The 24055-nt window shown below is 37.9% G+C and overlaps 1 protein-coding gene and 1 long non-coding RNA gene across 2 annotated transcripts in view; one reads left to right on the forward strand and one right to left on the reverse strand.

Moving 5' to 3' along the window:
* The window catches only part of LOC309481864, a 107174-nt gene that overhangs the window by 76125 nt on the left and 6994 nt on the right, over window positions 1–24055 (reverse strand). The gene's annotated exons all lie outside the window — the stretch shown is intronic.
* b4galt6 (UDP-Gal:betaGlcNAc beta 1,4- galactosyltransferase, polypeptide 6) lies at window positions 238–21312 on the forward strand. Its single transcript, XM_082146879.1, has 9 exons — window positions 238–1027; window positions 6576–6692; window positions 7456–7569; window positions 10284–10405; window positions 10492–10608; window positions 10875–11062; window positions 12779–12901; window positions 14189–14290; window positions 20242–21312. The coding sequence occupies exons 1-9, from the start codon at window positions 913–915 to the stop codon at window positions 20387–20389; spliced, it is 1146 nt and encodes a 381-aa protein (XP_082003005.1). The 5' UTR covers window positions 238–912; the 3' UTR covers window positions 20390–21312.

Below are 24055 nucleotides of genomic sequence, written 5' to 3' on the forward strand. Positions count from 1 at the left end.
AAAATAAGAGCTCAAAAACATTTTTATCAAAAATAAAGAAAATCTGTCAAGAATGAAAATATTTCAGCACCTCTGCCAGTGGTATAAGATTTTGCTGAAATTGTAAATTTGTTAAATGTTTCATATATTTCGATTTTTTTATCAGCCTTTTATCTGAAGGTGGATGTTTTCTGCAACAGGCCCGTGAATACTTTTATTTTGAAAACATTCCTCATGCACTGGCAGCCATTTTGTGGGTCACGCCTACCGGAAACGGTGTCTGCACCTGCACCGACAGCAGAACCGAAATCGAAGGAATCCCGGTCGAGCCTCGTCACGTTTCTGTCGGCTCTCCCACTCTCATCCCCGGCTCTCCCGTCCCGCTCATCGCGGTTTGCTCTGCGGGTCGATCGCCTTTTCACGCCGCCGTATCGCAGGACTGATCGCTGGGGCGTGGGGGGATTTTACAGAGAGGGGGAAGAGGGAGAAGGGGGAGAAGAGGGAGGAAGGGCAGGTCCCTCATCACCATCACTTTCACTCCCTTCATCATCTCCAAACATCATCATCATCATCATCATCAACGAGACGAGGCGTGTCTGCGCTCACTAGAAACATACCGCAACACTAAGCCAGCAGCAGCAGCGGCACCGAACAAAATGAATCGCGTTGACCGCACGCTGAGCCCGGACGCCGTTTGATGTAGCACGTTTTATTATTTATTTATTTTTTTGATCTGGAATTTTCTTGACTTTGTTGGGAGAGCGATCGAGCACTGCGGCCTTGCATCCAACTGAATGAACGATGCGGACTTTACCAGCACCCTGATTTAGCTCCCCATTTCCCACGGATGACCGTTTCACCCCACCAAACAGCATCTCTTTTCTCCGTTCTGTGTTTTTATGGGAGTGACGGATAGCTAGTAGCCGGGATAAAATGTGGAAGTGGAGGCGGCTGATGCGGTTGTCCAACCGCTCCTTAATGGCCTTCATCTTTTTCTTCTCCATGTCCACGACCTGCCTCTACTTCATTTATGCGGCTCCTGGAATAGGTGAGTCCGTCTGATAACTCCCAGCATCACGAGTGATGTGATTAAACGTGTTAATCGTGTTTCATACATCACTGACTCCAGATACTGATCATCACCTCCCAAACAAGCACTAGTGACAGGCTGTTTAAAAAGCCCAGTGAGCTATCTAACTAAACAGCCATTGAATTGCGATTGCTGTGATGCTCAGAAATGCCAACAATGCCATCCATTTAGGCGGCTCTGTAGGTTTTGAGACGCAGACGGTGTTAGATATTCGAGCACAGTCAATTCAGATTTGACTTTCAGTTTATGTTCCTCCTTGAGATATATTGATTAATGAGCTGTTATCGTGTTTATGTAAAGCTCAATTGCCTCTTGTTGGACTTGCTCATATCATAAACCACATGACAACGGAAGGTTAATTTGTCATTGAGCCTTATCCACCAGTTTTTGAAATATTATACCTAACTATCAATGCCCAGTTATAACATGGAAGTAGATTCCCTCCCCTAATTCGCTAGTAGGTTAGCTATTATGATATTTACAATTAAATTACTTATATTTTTATAGTTTAAATGGATATAAAATGCAATTAGTTGATGTTGAAGGGTTAGTTCCCCCCCCCCCCCCCCCCCCCAATTTTTAAATGATCCCATAATTTACTCACCCTCAAGCCATCCTAGGTGTAGCGTATATGACTTATTTCAGCCAAACACAATCAGAGTTATATCCTGGCTCTTCCAAGCTTTATAATGGGAGTGAATAGTAACTTAGATTTTTAAGCCCAAAAATGCACATCCATCCATCATAAAAGTAATCCATATGACTCCAGGGGGTTAATAAAGGTCTTCTGAAGTGATTCTATGCGATTTTGTAAGAAAAATATCCATAATTATAACTTTATAAACTATAATCACTGCCTTCTGGTAACGGCCGTACGCGAGTCAAGTTCCGGCAGAAGATTGACCTCTGACCTGATGCATGACTTGGGCTATTCACAAACGTGGAAGCGCAGAGCAAAACAAAACAAAACACTGGTCACGAATTAGGCTAGAAGTCTAAAATAATAAAAAAAATTTGGGGCCTAAAAATCCAAGGTACCATTCACTCCCATTATACAGTTTGGAAGAGCCAGGATATGTTTTAATAGAACTCTGTTTGTGTTTGGCTGAAAGAAGAAAGTCATACCTAGGACAGCTTGAGGGTGAGTAAATTATGGTATAATTTTCATTTTGGGGTGAAGTGTTGTGACCCAAGTAGGATTTCTACATCTTGTAATGTATGTAAACTATGTAATTTCATAATTAGGTCTACTTCTATTGTCTTTGAAATGGTTGAAGTGGCAAATATACTGACATGTATTTATGGTAATCTTTAATGTCATTTCTATTTAAACTTGTTGTTGTGTATTTAAATATATTCGTAATTAGCGGTGTTAAAATAGCAATTTAGTACATTTACAATGTTAACTATAAATGTAACATCAAAAATCACTCAACAGTTCAAATTAGAATCAAGTAGACTTTACATGTGCTATGTAAATAGCACAGGTACATTGTGCTATTCACAATGCAATAGCATGTAATGCATGTTCATCAGTTTAGAATACTTCTTTAAAGCATGACAAAAGATTAAGCATATTGATTTAAAGTGCACTTTAAAGCAAAACCTTTGATTTGTCATTACTACAACTTAAGAAAGTTAAGAAACACTCTTCATAATGTACTCTCTTTACACTGTAGCTGTATTGGGATGCTCGCACAAGTGTGTGTTAAATCGTTTGCAGTTTGTCTCGACTTGCTTAGCTGAATATCTCACACATCTTGTGTTGCTGTTAACCAGCTGTAATATTTAACATCAGCCTGACTGTTTTTGTCCTGTTAGAATTTCAAAGAAAGTACATTTCACAGCCTTGAATAACAGTTATGTGTTGGATTTGTGCTCTTGACGCATCAGTCTGCAGTTCTTTTTTCAGTGTCTGTACTAAATTCTTACTCTAAAACTCCAGGCAAACCTCCAACACATGCAGTACACCAGCAACACACAACCAAATCCTGTTTAATAGCTCTTGCTGTGTTTGTATAATCAGTGCCCAAGAAAGGTAATGTTTTCCTCACTGTTGTTTGACCAGTGCTCACTGGACTGTGTCTAATATATGAAGAGCTCTGGGTAGTTAGGAAGAACCAATGTGTTTTTTTGTCCCTTGCCTTGGAGTAAAATTTTTTTTGTACCATTAATGGCTGCTGTTTAAATTCTGGCTTGAAGATTTGTATCTACGTTGGGAATCTACTTGCAGCAGTGCAGTTTCCTACAGCAAAGCACATTTTTTATAAATCTGACTGCCAAATAAAGCAGTTGTTTTCATTTCAACACTATACTACAACAATTTTTTTCATTTGAAATATAATGGACAATATAGGTTTTGCATAATGCACATCTGATGTCTAGACACTACACATTTATGTGGACAACCAGTTATAATTTACATATAAAATACTTTTTCTTTGGAATACACCCATATATAGTGGAATGGAGCCTTTTTGTTTTACAAGGTGAGGATTCCCCTGCTTGTGAGGTCCATAAATAAATCGTATAATGGAAATATATGGTAACTTAGATTTTTAAGCCCAAAAATGCACATCCATCCATCATAAAAGTAATCCATATGACTCCAGGGGGTTAATAAAGGTCTTCTGAAGTGATTCTATGCGATTTTGAAAGACAAATATCCATAATTATAACTTTATAAACTATAATCACTGCCTTCTGGTAACGGTCGTACGCGAGTCAAGTTCCGGCAGAAGAGTGACCTCTGACCTGACGCATGACTTATTGACAAACGTGGAAGCGCAGAGCAAAACAAAACACTGGTCACGAATTAGGCTAGAAGTCTAAAATAAGAATTTTTAAAGAGAAATGTCAGAGGAGCTTGAGCCCGGTTGTTGCCCAGCCCGGTTTGTTTGAACACCGAGAGGGATTTACTCTCGCCTAAGCTTACGCTACTCCTACATCCTACATCATGCGTCGGGTCAGAGGTCACTCTTCAGCTGGAACTAGACTAGTGTAAGGCCGTTACCGGAAGCCAGTGATTATAGTATAAAGAGTTATAAATCTAAATATTTTTCTTACAAAAACCCATCACTTCACTTCAGAAGGCCTTTATTAACACCCTGGAGTCGTATGGATTACTTTTATGATGGATGGATGTGTTTTTTCTTGGGCCTAAAAATCTAAGGTACCATTCACTCCCTATAAATCGTATAGAAGTTAGGCTAAATGGTAAACAAGAAAAAATGGCTTTGGTGTTTGGGTGTCATTATACTTTGGGCCACTTTCAACATTAATTAAATATATAATTTCTTGTAAATATGAAAAAATGGCTTTGGTGTTTGGGTGTCATTATCGTTTTGGCCACTTTCAACATTAATTATAATAATAAATAAAATAATAAATAATTAGTTACATTTATATAGCGCTTTTCTGGCGCTCAATATTCAAAGCTCTTTATATGAAAGGGGGGAATCTCCTCTACCACCACCAATGTGCAGCATCCACCTGGATGATGCAACGGCAGCCATATTGCGCCAGAACGGACACCACACACCAGCTTACTGGTGCAGAGGAGACAGAGTGATGAAGCCTATCAGTATATGGGGATGATTAGGAGGCCATGATGGACAGAGGCCAAGAGGCAAATCTGATTTTTAATGACCACATAGAGTCAGGACCTCGGTTAAATGTCTCATCTGAAGGACGGTGCTCTTTGACGGTATAGTGTCCCCATCACTATACTGGGGCGTTAGGACCCACACAGACCACAGGGTGAGCACCCCCTACTGGCCTCACTAACACCTCTTCCAGCAGCAACCTGGTTTTCCCAGGAGTCTTCCATCCAGGTACTAACCACCAGGCTCAACCCTGCTTAGCTTCATTGGGCAACCAGTCTTGGGCTACAGGGTGATATGGCTGCTGAATTAAATATATAATTTCATGTTAATATGAAATATTAATGCAATAAATAGTACAGTTTTTATATGTGATGGATGAACAATATTAATGAAATTAGTTTTTATTTTACACTATTTCAGCAAAATTAACTAAAGAGAGAACAAGACATTTTCACTTGCATGATTTTTGGTAATCAGTACAGCAGTTATCGGCTAATACTGATAAACTCAAACTATCCAAATGTCAACTGATGTATTATCTAAAATGTACTGTGTATTGTTGTTAATGCCCGACTTTGGCCCTCTTTAGTACACTTGTCAAAGTTGTGTAGGTTTGTGCATTTTAAAATGCATCATAGGCTAGCTTATATATTGTTTGGGGTTGGCAAGATTTTTTTTTTTTAAACTTTCCCCACCAGTGTTTTTATTTAAAGGTTGACAGCCAGAATCAACTTTGGGCAAAAAACACAAGAGCTTTTTTCCATTTTTGAGCTGTCACAGTTGGCATCATCTCTGTGTAAAAATTAAATAATGATGATGTCATTTTTCTAAAGTCAATTTACCCCCCTGTAATTTGGCTCCAACTCTCAGGTAAAAACGGTGAATTACTCAGTAAATACACATCCATGGCCATGACACTCAAAATTTTGTCTTTCTTCTTAAAAAAGGAATTGACAAAAGCTGGGGAAGTTTCTGAAATTTGATTGATTTGACACAGAATAACCCAATAACTGTTTTCTGTTTTTTTATATTTTAAAATTTAATTTAATTATCTGATGGCAAAGCTGAATCATTTCTCCAGCCTTCAGTTACAAGTTCCTTGATAAATCATTCTTATGCTGATGCTTAAGGAGCATTTATTATTACTATCAATGTTGAAAACAGTTGTTGCTTACTATTTTTGTGAAATCTGATACATACAGAAAACTGATACTGGTTCTGATTTCAAGAATATAATAGAAAACGTTCTATTCATCAAAGAATCCTGGGAAAAAAAATCATGACCCCAGACTTTTAAACGGTTAAATATAAATAAATATGTATATGCAAGCGAGCTTGTCTTTACATGCAGTAACCAAAATATTCAGTCATTTAAATATTAGTCTATATGTCAAGAGTTTATACTTGTCTGCTTACATAGTTTGTCCCATAGCAGACCTACAGTTGATTCGTAATGGTTGACATTCTGCTTATCTCGGTTCATTTCTTCTCAAATTTGGACTCGGAAATGTTGGACTCAGGAATGCTGGCATAATCTTATTGTAGCAATTAACCTAAAACAAAACTACATTACACTGACAAGAGCTGAGGCTAAACCACAGACAGCCATTGATGCTTACAATGAAAGCTGCTTCTAGTTTCAGCATTTGCCATTTTCTAATAATGCTGCTCTTAAGAGCTTCTCAGTGCGAGGAAGAGGGGAAAAAAGCTTTCATTTTTGCTGTCCAGTTACAAATGTTTTACAATATGGATATTTGCACATTTCTGATATGACATATTTTGTAATTGAGCAGCTCTGAGGTACTTGGTCATTGCACTGTTAACACACTGTAATGCACACGGTTTCCTCTTTACATCATTTGGGAAATGCTTTAAACGCTCTCTCTCTTTCTCTGTTTCAGTCAACACATATTTCTTCATGGTACAGGCTCAGGGTATCATGTTACGAGACAATGTGCGGACCATTGGTCACATGATCAGGCTATACACCAATAAGAACAGTACTCTCAACGGCACAGGTAAGAGTCAATGACATCTCTTCATAATAACATTGACCAGGCTCATCTTTGAACTGAACCCAATTGCAAAGGCCCAGGTATACTGTTCCGCATTTTGCTTTGTGTAGCGCACAGTTTAGTATGCAAGTCTTTCAAAATATACTCCACTGATCCTGAATGCAGATGGATGTGTTCAGTGAGTTTGTACTACATCCTGGACCTTGCTCATGTGTTGTTGTCTGTGTGCACAAAAAAATTGTTTATACGGATATCAGAGAACTGCGCTGACAATGAAATTTACATCACACAGACTGTCCACAAGCTGCAGCGGAACATTGATATGGTTAGTTAGTACACTTTCGGCTTAGTGGATCCTGTTCCTTTGCTTCAAGGTCAACATGAAGTCAATTTGACCGTATTTCCTCACTTAATGTATGTTCCTGGTCTCACTTTGAACTAGCCTGTTCATTATGTTGTTCCACGGCAAAAAAAGTATTTGTAATCTCAGAAGTCAGAATTGAATAACTTGGTCTTCTTCTGAAACTCAAATTATCTGGTGTCATAGGCTGTTTAATGATCTTAACCAACAGCAAAAGAGCTATTTAGACACTCATTCAGTCTGGCTCAATTCTTTTCACTGTCCAATCAATTCCCAATGGATAAAACCAAGTGCCGCCGCACATTTTGTTCTCATTGAATACCTTTTCACTCATGAATATAAATAAAATGGGATCGGCAATTCACATTGACTTTAATATGTCTTTGTCTGTCTTTGTTTTAACAGATTATCCTGATGGAAATAATTCTAGTGAGTATATCGCTCAACCAACCACATACCTCCCTGAGAACTTCACATATGCTCAGAACCTGCCCTGTCCTGAACGGTTACCTTCTATGAGTAAGTTAAAAATGTAATTTGTCTACTTGACTCAAATGATTTGAATACAGTTAGATATTGCTAAGTCAAGTATGCGATACTCAAATAAGTATACTTATTTGAGTATCGAATCCTGAAAAGTCAGCCCAATTAAAGCAAATAAGTTTACGCTATATGTGCACTTTAGTCAAGAGTATTTGTATACATACAAAAGTGCATGTATAAGGTAAACTTATTTGCTTTAATTGGGTTGACTTTTCAGGATTCGATACTCAAATAAGTATACTTATTTGAGTATCGCATATTTGGCTTAGCAACATCTAACTGTATTCAAATGACTTTTTGGGCTGCATCTGAAATCGCCCATGTAGTCGATGGAAAAACAGTTTGTGAAAAGAGTAGTATGTCCCTCTTCATAAAACAGTTGGCAAAAAGTACATCGATAATAAACATTTTCTGGATTTGTGAATGGTAGCGACGCAACTAATGCTGTAGGTCATCGGTTCCCAACAGGGGGGTCGCGGCCCACAAGGGGGCCTCAGCGAGCTCTGTGGGGGGTCGCGTCGTATTTTGAATAGTTTTGAGCAATGAGCATTAAATAAAAGTCCTTAACTTTTTTCTGTTCAAAATTTACAAAATTTATATAATGAGCGAGTTCATCATGAATCCATTTTCCAATCCGTGTTTTTGTCTTATCCTGAACCACTATGGTACACCTATAATAAGTGTTTACATTGGGACTATTTCACAGTGGTTCAGATCGCTGCCGCTGCGGAGTAGCCCAGTACCTGCGTGACTCGTCATAGACGTACACAGAGAGAAGTAGTTCCAGCTACAATGTTCTTCCGAAAGACGCATTATTCTGTTAATAAACGCAAGTTTATTATCGCTCGCTATAGCGCCAAAAAAGTCAAAAATAAAGCCTCACATTGATAAAGCCTCACAAATAACATGCAAGTATTGAGGTCCCAGACAGCAGTCATTTAGTAATAGCCTATATACTTTTTTACCTACCAGTGTGAATACTTTTATATATATCATTAAATGTGAAGGGGGGCCCTAAAATATTTTCTTGGGAAAAAGGGGGTCTCAGACAAAAAAAGGTTGGGAACCACTGCTGTAGGTCACATCACAATGACAACATGGCTCCGGATTATATTCGTACTATATAGTATAACATACTTTTTTAACAGTCATGAAGTAACTACTTATTCAAATTAAGCATCTACTCTGAGAAAGTATGTGATTTTGGATATAGCCTTTTGCCTTACTTTTCAGTATTGACATTTCTCTTGTTGCGATCATTCTTGGAATGATTATTTTTTTGTGCTAAACTTGGTGCAGTTCTTTATGGGGTTGCCTTCTCTGTGAGGGATACATGTGGTGCTCCTTTTGCTTTTGGCCAAATGAATGCATCCTAAAGGGTCTTAGAAGGCAGCATAAAACAGCCTCTGTTTGAGGAGTGACTGTTGCCTCTCTAAAATACTTTCTAGCCAATTAGCTTCTTAATCTAGATATCCCAGTTGTACGCTCCATCTCATTCGTCTCTCTGTGAGTAACACCCATCAAATTGGCTGTCAGAAGCTTTTAACTGGTATTCACTAGGGGTGTGACGACGCACTTATCTCACGAGACGAGACACAAGATTGGGTTCACGAGAACATGATGAGATTTTTGCACAATATTTTATATAAATCCTCAATGACAATATTCATCACTGGAAAAATAATCTGCAGGTGCATTTTGAAATGTTTTAACTAATAATCTTGTAATGAATGTAATTTAAATTCTACCTTATGAGTATGAATTAACAAATGCATTGGAAGACAACAATATGTAAGCGCTGTCAAAGGTTTTGCCACGAACTCAACTGACTGGCTTCTCTCCTGTATGATTTCACACGAGTCTCTTCAGACCTTACTGTACATTAATTATGAACTTCCAGAACTTCTGATTGAGGCTGTGTGTGGCCTACTAAATGAACTCCTTTCCACAAATTGAACATAGAAATAAGAATAGTATAAACAACCAAAATAAATACGTTTTTTCTTAGTCTTATTAACTGCAAACGATAAGTGCAAGTGCAACCATAATCAAAGTGCTCTCTCAATATTCAAAATGCAAACAGAGACCAAAACCGAGACCACAACTACCCAGTCCAGAGATAGGTTTGATAGGGGAAGACAGGCTATTGTATGCAGCCTAATTTGCAAGCATCAGGGAGCTCACGTTTTACTTTCGGATTTGCGATCGCACATACTCTGTGTATTGGGAGCAGCGGTGCTGAGCGCACATTCTACAATATAAGACATTTATCAGACGCTTAGACTCTGTTGCACAACAAATCGTCCGCCATCGTCACACGATCAGTGGACTGTGATTCCTGCTGCACTGTGTTCGACTGCAACTGCAACTCACGTCATGAGCAGACGTTTACAATAGTTTACAATGGTTTTTATTTTTTATAGTGGAGTGGAGGCGGTGCCGCGGTGGGCACCATAATGTAATGTGATTGTAGCGGTGGCATATTCTCTGCTAATTTCACCCTCAGGCTCCGGCATGGTGACATCGCGAGACAGCTTTTTCTCGACGAGAAATTTCATCACATTTTAGTCTCGCGAGATCTCGTGGCAGGAAATCTCGTCACACCCCTAGTGTTTACACTCTTCTCATGCAGAAATTTTATTCTCAAAAATCTCGTTTTCTTATTTGCTTGCTGTTGTATTTCCTTGCAGAGGGTCAGATGGAAGTCAACATGACGGAGGTTCCTGTGGAGGAGATTGAAGTGAGGCTCAAACGTCTGGACGTTAAATTTGGAGGCCACTGGAAGCCCAAAGATTGCAAACCACGCTGGAAGGTGTGTCGCTGTTTACACCATTCAAAAAAGGTCATCAGGACATCAGCATGACTGCTTTTGTGTCTTTCTCTCTTCCTTTCTCTCAGGTGGCCATACTAATCCCTTTTAGGAATCGACATGAGCATCTTCCCATCCTCTTTCAGCATCTCGCCCCTATGCTCCAACGCCAACGCTTGCAGTTTGCCTTTTATGTCATTGAACAGGTATGCACTCTATTACTTCAAAACTTTATTGCCATGACATTTTGACATTTGTCTGGAATTTTTCCTGGTGAGCTCATCAATAATAATAACATACAATAAGACAGCATAAAAAAAGAATAATAATAACAATAAACGTGGACTTCCAGAGGCATTTATATGGAAACAACTAATGTACTGATGATTGAGAAAGTAAATGGGATGGAATTCAGGTTGTCGTTTAGTCTAGTCTGTGCATTTTTTTCAGTCATGCATTTATGTGCTTTCAGGCGGGTACTCAGCCGTTTAACCGTGCCATGCTGTTTAACGTGGGCTTTAAAGAGGCCATGAAAGACCTGGACTGGGACTGTGTGGTGTTTCACGACGTCGATCACATCCCAGAAAACGACCGTAATTACTACGGCTGTGGTCAGATGCCTCGTCACTTCGCCGCCAAGCTCGACAAGTACATGTACATGTAAGTGATCTGTCTGAAAGATTTACTTTAGTTATTCTCTCTTTTCATTACTTTTGGGTTATTCCATTTTCTGCTTTTTTCTGATTGTTTAACGTTTATTTTCTTTATTGCCCGGCTTTTGATGTTCCAGGTTTTTAATGCAGATAAGTTGAGTTCAGATTGTTTTCAAAGTGCGTATTTTAGACAATTCTAGTGTTTTAGAGCACACATTGTCGTGTTTAAGTGTGTGTGTGAGTGTATAAACTGTTGTGATGTTATCCACCGCCTGTAGACCCTTGCAGATTTTAAAGGATATGTATTTTAGTTAGTTGGTTGTGTTTGTGAGGTTTTATCTTTCTGATTAAGATCTAAAATGAGCTTTTTCACTGAAACAAAAGAAAAAAACTGTTTTTTATTTTTTTATTTGTGGAATCAAAACCAGGAAATTTTCAAAAACCTATTCAAGAATGTTCAAAATTGATCTTGAATGCCACAAAATAATGTTTGAAAACAACACAGTTTCTCACTATTAACAACAGTGTCTTTTTGTGATTTGTTGCCTCTTTAGATTTGCCGTATTTTGCTGTGCCACTTCCTTGATCACGTGTGAACTGCCTTTTTACTTGCAAAACTAATTGGCTTAGTGTTAAGACAAAACTAGATGAAGAAAACATTTGTGATTTCCTCAACATTAGCATTTGTAATTCAGCTTTAATTTGAGAGAAAATTTGAGGTCATCAAATTCACACTATATTTGGGCTATTCAATATTCTGGGTCTATTTGCATTGATTGGAATGTTTTTGTTTTTTGGCTATTGCGTTTCCTAAATAATGTCATTAATCTTGTTTAACCATTATTTTCTCCATTCTTTCATGCCATGGTTTAGAGTCTTTTTCTTTTTATCTATTTAAAATTTTTAAGGAATGTTGAAACATTTCCCTTTTTCCTCAATCATCTGGTCCATGTCTGTCTAAATCATTTTCATGGGCTTTCGGAAACCTGTGTAATCTAGATGTGAAGGGCCTGATAACCCTTAATCCTTAAGTTCACTTCCTGGTGTATTGTTTCTGCATATGTGTGTCTTGTTATAAGAGACTAGCTCACATATATGCCTAGGTCAAATAAATGCAGGGCTGCAGCAGTTCATCCTCACATGTTTGCATTTTTCACAGCAGCTCATAGAACTTTAATGTAATGTAAGACTTAAATGGTTTTTGGGACGTGGTGATTTTAGGACTGTTTGTTATGCAGATTATGTAATTTGTGTAATGAGGTGTAAACGCAGCTCTAATTGTCTCTGAAAAGTATTTGGGGTAGTTGGAGAATGTACCCTTATTTTGCATGTGACCAAAGACTGATTTAAGATCCCGTGGTTCAGCTTTGCTTTGGTTGAGTTTTAAGGACGGTTGTTCATGTGAACGTATTCTGGTTAAAACCAAAATGCTTTGTGGGGATATTGCAAGGAATTAAGTGTGCTGTATCTCCTCCTCACCCTGTGAAGTAGCATGATAGTCTGTGCTATTAAAAGGCTTGTTTTTTGTTGCCTATTGCTTTCAAGTGATTCCTGATGGTAAGGTTTCTGTTTCTTCTTTTTTATTTATTTTTTTCCCGCTCCTTCTCTTGTTTGTTTGAACTTTAAGATTTTTTTTATTATTTTTTACTTTTTTTTACAAGTGATTGCATATTGATACTTTAGTTTACTGAGTGTTGAAGTGTGTGTGTGTGTGTTTTTTCAGTCTTCCCTACAATGAGTTTTTCGGTGGAGTAAGTGGACTTACTGTCGAACAATTCCTCAAGATCAATGGCTTTCCCAATGCATTCTGGGGCTGGGGCGGAGAGGATGATGACCTCTGGAACAGGTCAGTCATGTTTAATTGGACATATGTGCATATTTCTAAGAGCAGCTTATGGCCTGTCGCGATAGTCAATAAATCAATTAATCGCACGATAAAAAAAATGAGCTCGATAAATTTTCCGGCCGCGATAATTCCATTTGCATTGTTTGTTTTCCTCGTCTCTCTCTCTACCAAAGAGACTGGATGACCACTCTCGGTTCCTTAGCGTATAGGAGGAGTGTGAACCCTCTTGTCAGTTGCATGGTCTTTGTGTGGGGACGCGGCGCTTGTCAGTCACATGGTCTTTGTATGGGAAAGCGGGACTGCTTGCGGCGACTGCCGGGAGAGAGAGAAGACGCTAGTTGTGAGTTAAAAAAAAAGAAGAAGAAAAAAAAAAGATGGAATTGGTTTCAGTGCCAAACGCGATCCAGTGAGCCCGATCTCATGACAATGCGTATCTATACCACGAATGTTATTTCTCGTGCCATTTATACGCCCAAAATAGTTTTTGCGTGCATATGATACGCACTTTATGGCGTGTAATACGCACACACTCCTCACCCCTAATCCTAACCAAGTATTTTCAGTGCGCAGCATATACACGCAATAAAGTGCGTCTCCGTCGTCCCGACAGTACACAATCACTCGGGCATTTAGTCGACAAAGTACCAGGAGGACAGTGCAAAATGGTGTGATATGGCCTGTTGAGGCTTTTTTAAATTTGTTTACAAAGGTCCTAACTGGCAGTTTTGCCTGTTATGGAATGTATCACTATTAATGTCTGAGCCTAATGTTTAATATTTTTTGAAGTGCAATTTTGTTTACATCCATTTTATTTATTGTTTTTGGTATTTATTCAAGTGAATTTTTTTGTTAACAGACACTGAGAGTCCATTGCTTTTATTGTTTTTGGTTGTTTTGTTCATTTTTTTGTGGATATTTAAAATGTTTTCCGTTTTCAATGTTTAATATTCTTTAGAAATAAAAGTTTATAGATCTTTGAAAAGGTGTACCTGCATTATTATGCCATTATCATTATATTAGATGAAAATGGTCTCAGAACGACAATATTATCGTTTATCGCAATAATTTCTTGGACAATTTATCGTCCAGCAAAATTTGTTATCGTGACAGGCCTAGCAGCATAACACATTTTATAACTATCAGTTACTTTTGTGTAACAACAATTTATTGCTTGCTTCACCATATTTCTGTGTTTGACTAAAGTACGTGTCATGTTATCATAAACAAATAGATTTATATTTAACAGAAACGTGTGTGTGTGTGTGTGTGTGGGTTTCTTTTTTTCAGGGTTCATTACGCAGGTTTCAATGTGACCAGGCCAGAAGGTGATATTGGCAAATACAAATCTATTCCCCATCACCACAGAGGAGAAGTGCAGTTCCTGGGGAGGTCAGTTCACACACACATATGTAAACACTAGTCTATGAAGTCTGGTTACTGTAGTAAAAAAAATAGCAATCACACAAATAAATACAACTGAAAAAAGATACGATTGAGATAAACAGTGTTTTAAGATTTTCAGGTACATAAACTGTAATTAAATGTAAAATATACATTACAAATACAGTTACAAGTTATTCAGTCAAGAATAGCGAGTGAATTTTCTCTGTTTTTTGTTGTTTGATTAACTTTATTCTAGAGACGGCATCAAGAATATTAGGCTGCTGTCACTTTAAGAGTTGGACAGATCCAAAATACTGTTACATATGCGTTCTTTGTCTACTGTTTATGTTCATTTAAGACATAACCGACTGTGTTTACGAGGATATTTTGACTTTTTTTGTGTATTTGTCTGTTCAAGTGCAAAAAGACGTGGAAGAGAACTCAGTTCAGTATTGCACGCTATACAGTATGAGAGGTGGCTTTTTGTGTCCATGTTTTGAATGTCCGCAGCTCAGAAAATAGCGAACGGTTTAAAGTCATGTTAAAATGCACACTAAGGAATTGATAAGAGTAATCGAAATTATTTTATATCCAGTATCCGATTCCTGACCTTAAGTATTCGATTCCAGAATATGTCAACCCCCCCTATGTCAAGTTGTGCCCATACTTATAGGGTTAGTTCACCCAAAAATGAAAATTCTGTCAGTAATTACTCACCCTAATGTTGTTCCAACCCCGTAAAACTTTCGTTCATCTTCGTGAACACAAATTAAGATATTTTTGATGAAATCTGAGAGCTGTCTGACTCCGTCATAGGCTTCTAGGCAAAGCCCATCCAGAAAAGTTAGTGAAAACATCGTTAAAATAGTCCAAGTGACTACAGCGAGTCATGAGCGCCATGACGCATGCGCGAGAACTGAGAAGATGGCGCAAATGGGTCTTGATGAAGTGTTTAACCCTCTGGGGTCTGGGCTGTTTTTGGGGCCCTTGAGATGTTCTGACATGCCCTGACATTTGTGCTTTTTTCAGTTGCATATAAACATATTAATGGCAAAGGTCTAAATTCACTCTATATAGCACAAACAGGGCTACCATAATATGTGAGCCACGTGTATGTACAGGGTTTCCGCGGGGTTGTAAAAGGTAGTAAAAGGTAGTAAATTAAATTATGCCAAATTAAGGCCAGTAAAAAGTAGTAAACGTCATCTGACGAGGTAGTAAATTTTCCGGTTAGATTTCCGTTTGGCGAGTAAATCTCAAAAGGCTATCCGCCACACTGGCGGGTGAATGTTCATCATAAAAATATTACAATTGCCTTTTGTAATGTTATGATGCCTGGAAATTTGTTAAAATCTCCTGCGAATCTAGAGCGAGCGAGCGAGCAAAAGCGCGCATGCAAACCGTGTAGCGAGCGCACGGCAGAGAGGGAGAGACCTTGCGTGTGTGTGTGTGTGTGTCTCTCTCTCTCTCTCTCTCTCTCTCATGCAGTGGTGACGCGTTCATATAAACGGCACTTAAACGCTGTAAAAAAAAATATTATGACATTTTAATTGTTTATTAATAAACAAGTGTTTCTGTGTCAGCTGCAAAGATGAAGTTGACACTGACTCGCGATCTTCGCAGTAGTGAACGCGCCGGAGAAAAATGCATTTCTTACGGATTAGCTATAGCCTACTTTTATTTAGTTTTGAATGGTTCTGTTTAAAAGTAGAAATTTCAAGCTTTCTGTAGATAATCGATATAGGATATTTCTAATTTGTTTAGGTCTGTGAGGCGAGTAGCCTAGGCTACCTATACGCTGAGTTTCGATTCATGTCTGAACGTGTTGTGATTATACAAAATAATGAAACATGGATTAAAATTAAGATAAAATGAATACAAAACGAAATTCGTTTCAAAGAGAGGCTTTGTGTTTTCTGTTTGATGTCTCTGTGAAAGTTTTAAAAGCATCCTTAATGGAGAACGAACGGTTTTGGCTACATAACATGTTTTTTTCCTCAAATGCAAACACGAAATAAAAGACAAAATACTTTTTAACAAGACAATTTTTGGGGAAAAAATATGTATTTATAGCTTTTGAAAAAAAATCTGGATGGATTTATAGCGTTTTGAAGAAAAAAATCTGGATAGATTAATAGCGTTTTGGAAAAAAATATGGATGGATTTATAGCGTTTTGGAAAAAAATATGGATGGATTTATAGCGTTTTGAAAAAAAATATGGATGGATTTATAGCGTTTTGGAAAAAAATATGGATGGATTTATAGCGTTTTGGGAAAAAATATGGATGCATTTATAGCATTTTGGAAAAAAATATGGATGGATTTATAGCGTTTTATAGCCAGGTTGTAAAAATACAGTATTGTGTATTGTGTGAATATGTCACCTCTAGTGTGTGGCCCGCCCTTTGTTTATTTTTCTGTATTTGGCCCTCACTAAAAAAAGTTGTGAGTTGGACAGTGCTTGGCTTGTGTCTAGTGTTGAAGTTATTTGTTTATTAATGAAATACTGTTATTATAGTGTACAATTGCACTTTATTATTACACATTGTGTAGCTGTTCATTCTAAAGGTCCAGTCTGTGTTCTAATTTTTATGTAATTGTTACTCTTTGACATATTGAGTAAATCCTATGGACCAAGGCCTGTTGTGATATCTTGATTAATCCAAGTCCTATGGTAGAGTTCCCTCTTACTTGAATGTAGCTCACTCACTTGCCCTAACACACATGCACACTCACATACTGTACACCTACAGAACCTCTCCTGACTTTCTCTTTCTCGCTCTCTCTGGTTCTCTATCTCTCCCTCCCAGTGTTGAAATTAAGTTATAATTGCCTCATTAAATTGTGATTAAATATGTTATTAATTCATTTTGGAAAGATATTTCATGTCTTTACTTGTCACTTTACTTAACACTTAACACTGCTACAGTTGAAGTTTGAAGCCGTGTTGGTAGTAAAAATATTGTGATGGTAGTAAAATAGGTAGTAAAAAGGTAGTAAATTCAATTTAAGAATCTCTGTATAAACCCTGATGTACATGTTTTCATTTTTGAGAGAATAATGTTTATGCATGGTTATTGAAAAAACTAAAAACTAAAATTTCTGAAATAAGGCCACAAAACACATAGTAAATATGTGTCAATAAGACTTTTGACTAATGGATGTCCTCGCCTAGAGTTTTTTTCTTCAAAATTATGTGAAAATAGTCTTGCTTTATCGTTCACATAAAACCATACATTGATTTAAATTGATGTAAAACAGGTTTTGCTTGGAAAGCCAATATGCGAGGGGGGCGTGAACTAGGAGTGGTTTACACCTTAGAATACAATGTCCCACCCACTCTGCATAATGATGAGCCATTCACTCAGGTGTGACACTGACTGAGCCACAATGCAAGGACAAAAGATATATTTAGAAGAAGACTTATATTGACCATTTAAGATTTTGCTTACATCTATCTTGTAAATATGTTTTGCTATTTTATTAAAAAGGTTACAATTACAACAATAATTACAATTTCAACAATATTTCAAGTGTACTCTTTCTTTGTAAAAAAAAAAAAAAAGATTATAGGCCTACATTTTATCTATGTATTCATTAGTTTGAATATAGTCAACATTGGAACAGCTAACATCTTAGTTGATGACTTTATTTTTGACAAAAATAGATATAGAAATTGCTAAACAAAAGCTTATTTGACGTGGCAGTATATTCTACAGTAAAAACTGTACCCAAATCTAGTCAACAAGATGTTGTCTTTCATATTTCGCCTGACTGTAATGTTGTTTTCATGAAATATTAGGCCATATTGTTAATTTGCAGTTTAATACGTTGCTTATACAAATGGCCTACATTTTATTTCAACATATTTCAGTCGATTTTTACTCATCTCAGTATAGCAATACAGTTTGCTAAAACATCATCATTCATTCACACACGCAATTTAAATTTAACTTCTGGCAAAGATGAAGTTGACGATAGGCTATTGACTCGCGATCTTCGCTGTAGGCTAGTGAACGCACCGGAGAAATGCACATTTATTAGGCTACATAGTTTTTTGTTTTGGATGGTTTTGTTTAGAACCAGCTTTCTGTAAATATATTTCACATTTTTTAGACATGTGAGGCGAGTAGGCTACAGTCTGGTTAATGATGATCTCCAGTTCAAGCACCTTATGTTGTGATTGCTAGCCTATATTTACTTTAAATCCAGAAATTTTAAACTTCTTCCTCTGAGGAAACAACCCGGTATCATGCATTCTTCCTCGCTGTCCAGAATCATCTGAAGGGCGTCTTTACTGGAGAAGCGTGCCATACTCAAAACGCGATGAACTATCAGTAAGTCTGATGAAGAAACTGTGTTTTTATGGCATTGATCGGGGGGCGTATGCGATGCATACTAGATCACCTAAACTATTTACCATTTGAATAGCGCGGGGGGCGGGGCGGCCTCAACTCATTATAGAGATAATGAGGCAGAAGGAAAAACGGTACCTCTCCTTGCTTTCAAACGGATTACATGAGTTGAAAACATTTGTTTTTTATATAAATTACTTCATTTAAAAGAAGAGATTTCAAGCTTCATAAAGACATATCTCACGTGTCTGTGTGAGAAGTATTCGGTGAGTTACAGTTCATTTTTGGACGCGTTTCAGAATGGACTACACTGACAGAGAGAAGGCAGAACTCGCTTCGTGTTTATTTTTCTTTATTTGGCGAAAAGCTCAACACTTTGTTTTTATTATGAGTATACACAAAAATAATACACATTTAACAGAATCGATTGATGTACGAAACTCCTATGAAAAATCAAAGTCAACAGAGTATTTATGAGTTTCTTTTACACTGATAAAAAAAAAGCGAGCTGGTATCGCCGGCGATACCGTCGACCTCAGGGGGTTAAAATGGTTCTAAAGTGTGCATTTCCTGGATGCCCGAATCGTGAGAAACCAACGAGAAAACGTAAATGTGCCTTACCAATGCCAAAAAAATGAATGGCTTACCTTTCACACTTTCCCATCAAATGATGGTGAGTGTCATCATCTCAGTTCTCGCGCATGCGTCACGGCGCTCTCGTGAACTCACGTCAGAGGCCCACACAGAAGAAAATGAATAGTTGAATAAAGTCGTTATTGTTGTTTGTTTTTTACGCACAAAAAGTATTCTCGTCGCTTGATAAACTTGAGGTTGAGCCACTGTAGTCACTTGGACTATTTTAACAATGTTTTTACTAACTTTTCTGGACCGGCAGAATGAAATTGCCTAGCAGCCTATGAAGGAGTCAGACAGCTTTCAGATTTCATCAAAAAGATCATAATTTGTGTGCTGAAGATGAACGAAAGTTTTACGGGGTTGGAACAACATGAGGGTGAGTAATTAATGACATAATTTTCATTTTTGGGTGAACTAACCCTTGAATGGCCGACAATTCCAATGTGTGTGCTGAGTTTGGGCATGTTAAGGCCCCCAGAAGCCCCCAAAAGGTTGAAAGAAAAATAATAATAATGAGAATCCTTAGAAAACAATAGGACCCCATTACATGTCCCCTGGGCTTGGGCCCTAAAAACAGGAACTGCATGCTTAGCAGAGGGGTCAACACTGAGGAAGCATCTTTTTTTTTTTCTAACAAGCACTTTGTGGAGGACAATTGACATTGCTCCACCTTCTTCCTCAATCTCCTTTCTGTTTATTTTGGAGGCTAGAACTTCAAGAACTAAGATTTTGAGGGTGGAAAACCGCTTTCTTTTCACTGCACTGTTCGATCTTTACCTCTGACCTGCTTACACTTCACCTGACCTTAAACAAAAGTTGCATTCATCTGTTGCTGTGTAGCATAGAGTGGATTGACCTATGTGTGACAAAAACATATTTGCAGTCATACGTATATAGATCTCTGCAAGTTGTAGCAGATTATCTCAAGGACACACTAACCCACGTTCATCTCGCCCTCCCCTCAGGTACAAGTTGCTGAGGTACTCTAAAGAGCGACAGCATCTGGACGGCTTAAACAATCTGCAGTACTCTCCGGAGATCTCTCTGAGCAGCCTGTATAAGAACATCACGGTCAATCTGAATCCCGAGCTCGCCCCCATAGCAGAGTACTGACAGGCTTTGCCCCATCTGCGTGACCCCGAGTCAGAAAATGTGATGTATCGATGCCAAATGCCCTTAAAAACAGGAGTGAGGAGGGCAAAGGCCTGTCTAATGCACAGTTAGTTGTGTGACGTGAGTGTGTGTGCGTATGTACGATTACTGGATCATATCTGTGAAAGTGTATTAGCGTGACTGCGTGCGTTTAATTGCATGTTCCTGTGTCCATGCTGGCTTTAGTGAATCAGATCACAACACATTTTAAAAAAAGGTGGGGAGTGCCAGCGTCAACAAATCAGATGTTTACTGCGAAGCCTTAATTGAATTTTATAGGCTATCAATCTCTAGATCTAGTCATCTGTGCTTACATTGTAGAAAGCTTGGTTTTACATTACAACAGCACTCTTGACGCCAATAGACATTTTGTCATGTTCTGTTAGTATAATTTTTTATACATATCGTTTTTTAAGAGACAAATTGTTTAGAAGACGTCAATGCAGTTTAAATGGATGTATTTTAAATCTGTCCTTCACTTCAACTTTTTTTCTTGTATTACGATATACATTTCACCTTGGTGGTGTTAAGTTTATTTCCCCCCCAATTCCATGGCTAAACAGAAGGCTGTGATGACTTGCGTGCATGACCCTGACTCCCCTGTAAATAACTGGCCTTTTAAACAATGCTTTAGCTTTGTCCCCCAAAAGACGCCTGTGATTCCAGTGGAAACACTTCTTTTTGGCAGCTAATTGTTGTTTTTGATTTCTGTTCATTTTTATTTATTTTTTTCAATGGTGTGACACACGACTGACAGTCAAACAAAATATCAGCAATGACTGCAGAATGCAAAAAAAAGAATCAAAAACAGAATACTTATATCATTACCTGCTGCATGCCTTAATTTATTTTTTGTTAAATGATTATTTTGTCTTAAAGAGTACTGACTGGTACTTTTTTTTTTTTTTGTCTTTCCTTTTGTTAATAGCATAATCATTCTCATGTCTCACTTTTGAAGTGCACTCCAATGTAGTAAAAGATATGACTGAAATGATAGCAAGGTGTTCAGGAGACAGGTCGTTCGCAGGATGACCTGTAGGTCAGTCAGGTTCGCAGCTGCTAAAGCCAAAACGCCCTTCGCAGGGTTTGGCGTGTGTCTCAACCTGTGTGTTTTTGTCTGTTTGTGTGTGTAGCTCTCAGTGTGAAGTACTGGGTGATGTTGCGCTCCGGTAGGGCCAAGATGAGAGAGCGACTTCGCCGTTGCTCTTGAATGGCATTCGGAGTACCCTTGGGCCATGACGACTTTATGCTGTTAAAGTTTTGAGCATTACAAGATATTGATACATGTTTGCCTTTTGTATATAATTTTTTGTTTGTTTTGTTTTTTGGAGTTGTCGATGTACCATACATTGCTTTAGGTTTTTTTTTTGTGTGTATATTTTAAGTTATATAAATGTCCTAAAACTGCTATTTCATATCTTCTCATGCTATCTGTGTGCGTGTGTATATGTGTCCACTCAGAATTACACATTGAAGGTGAGATTTTGTCAGCAGCATGGTTTGCGACATTAACTGGACTTAATGACACTTGAAGTTGAGACACTCAGCTCACAAAAACGCTTTATTGCACCTGCTTTCAAGGCTTTTTGTAGGTTCTTTCCATCTGCATGTCTCTGAAGTGTAGTTGAGCCATGGCATCTCTGAGGTCCTCATCTTGCTTTGTCTTTTTCTCAGTGGATGATTTCCTGAAACCCTAGTATGGTCTCTTCCCATTGATGGTGTTCCTGACGTGATCTCCAGTACCCAGTCTGTTGTTTACAGTCTCTTCTTAAACCATCAGACTAGCAGTTGGGTCTAAGCAGACCCGTTTACTGTGCTTACAGGTTTAAAAAAAATAAAATAATTAAAACATTTGACCAACTCCGACGAGGAATTGAAAAATTCTGTCAAAAATTCTGTCATTTCAGAAATGAACTAAATATAATATACTTAAATGGAGGTTACTGGTGCCAAAGTCTGCTTTTCCTCATTAAACACACCCTTTTTACTCTCTTCCTCTTTCAGCATTGTGTGGTAAAATGTAACTCCAGGACTTAATCTCATTCTAAACATTTCGAGCCAGTCACTTTGAAGGTCTGCTAGTGTTTTTTGGCAAGCATGAAGCGAGTTTGTGTATGAGTATGTGTCATATGCAGTCTAGTGTAAGAGGATTGCTGTAGGCTAGAGAATGAAGTGGAACACGGCTGAAAAAACCCTCGCCTCGCTTTTCCACCGCACAGGGCCAACAAATTTACATAAGCAAAGTTTAGGCAAAGTTGGTGTCAAATATGGGATGCTAAGCTGTTGTTTTACGCCCTACTGTTTGTGTTGAGGCAGCTGATGAGATTAATAGGTGTTGTTTAATGTAGAAATAGAGGCATTTAGACCAGTTATGGGCTTTCGAAGAGGGGAAGTGTGGCTAACAAGTACTAGTTTCCAGAATGCTCAAATAAAGAGTATCATTCCATCTTCAGCACTGTTTTCTTGTTTTGCAGGCAGTAGGCCACACTTTAGTGTGCTAACAGAGTGAAAAAGTGGTCTTATGCTGCAATACGGGGTCGGGTAGGCCTGTTACAGATTGTGTTAATCATTAGCTTTTGTGCCACAGCAAAATGCTTTTATTTGGTTACACAGATTGGTTCTGAAATTTACACAACATTCTTAAAGTGAGGTGGGTAATGTTAAGTTGATTTGAATATTTTTTTTATTTAACTTTTTGGTGGTGTCATGCCCACTAGTTGACATATAATACTACATATAATACCCTCATATAAAGTGTTTTTTTGTATTATTATTTTTTATTTATGGGAAACTGACTGCCCTGATTTGTTTGGATCTGGTGGTTAATCAGTTGTAGCTTTTAAGGAAGATTTGTTCAGTGCAGTCATTGGTCTGCTAATTTAGATTCATCTCATCTCATTTTCCACCCCAAACCGACCCCTCTCATTGCTGCCCCATCCTGTTCAGCTGTCTTTCGAAAATATCCAGAAGAAACAATAGATAATTTTAAAAGATAATTTATTCACCATTACAGATCTGTAATGTGTGGAGTGTTACATTTTTGCAGTATTCATATTTGTGCCTTGATTTTTGTTTTATATATTTTTTTGCATTGTTTGTTGGGATGTGCAGTGGGATGCGTGTGGATGGTGTTTAAAATTAGAATTGGGAGTACATTTACATTTTTCTTTAACTAAATTTTTTATTTCAATCTGGAGCTGTGTCTATAAATCTAAAATGTCTGCTGGTCATTCAGTGGGAACTGAAAACATGAGGAATTTCTCCCGTGTTTGTATCTCCAATGTTAAGGGTCCACTTTAACTGTAACACCAGTATGAGAAGCAGAATGTCTTGAGATGCCAGCTGCTTCGACTGACATGTACAATCTTGGTTCCAGACTTCTGTTTTGTTTTTGTTGTACCGGTCTGTTCACTGCGTTTCACTCTGTAATGATCATTAAAAGACTTTATAGTTGAAAACTTATTCTGAGTCTGATCTCTTCAATTGGTCTAAGGGTGAGCGGGTGTAATCAGGGTCCAAAATGACTCTTGCCAAGCACCTTAATGCAAGTTAATTTTTTTGTTTTGTTTAAGAAATAAAGTTACCCGGTATTATTACAGGCAAGCCACAAAGACACTTGTTAATGTT

Source organism: Leuciscus leuciscus (genome assembly GCF_965113295.1).
Source record: "Leuciscus leuciscus genome assembly, chromosome: 19".
NCBI classification, from domain to species: Eukaryota; Metazoa; Chordata; class Actinopteri; order Cypriniformes; family Leuciscidae; genus Leuciscus; species Leuciscus leuciscus.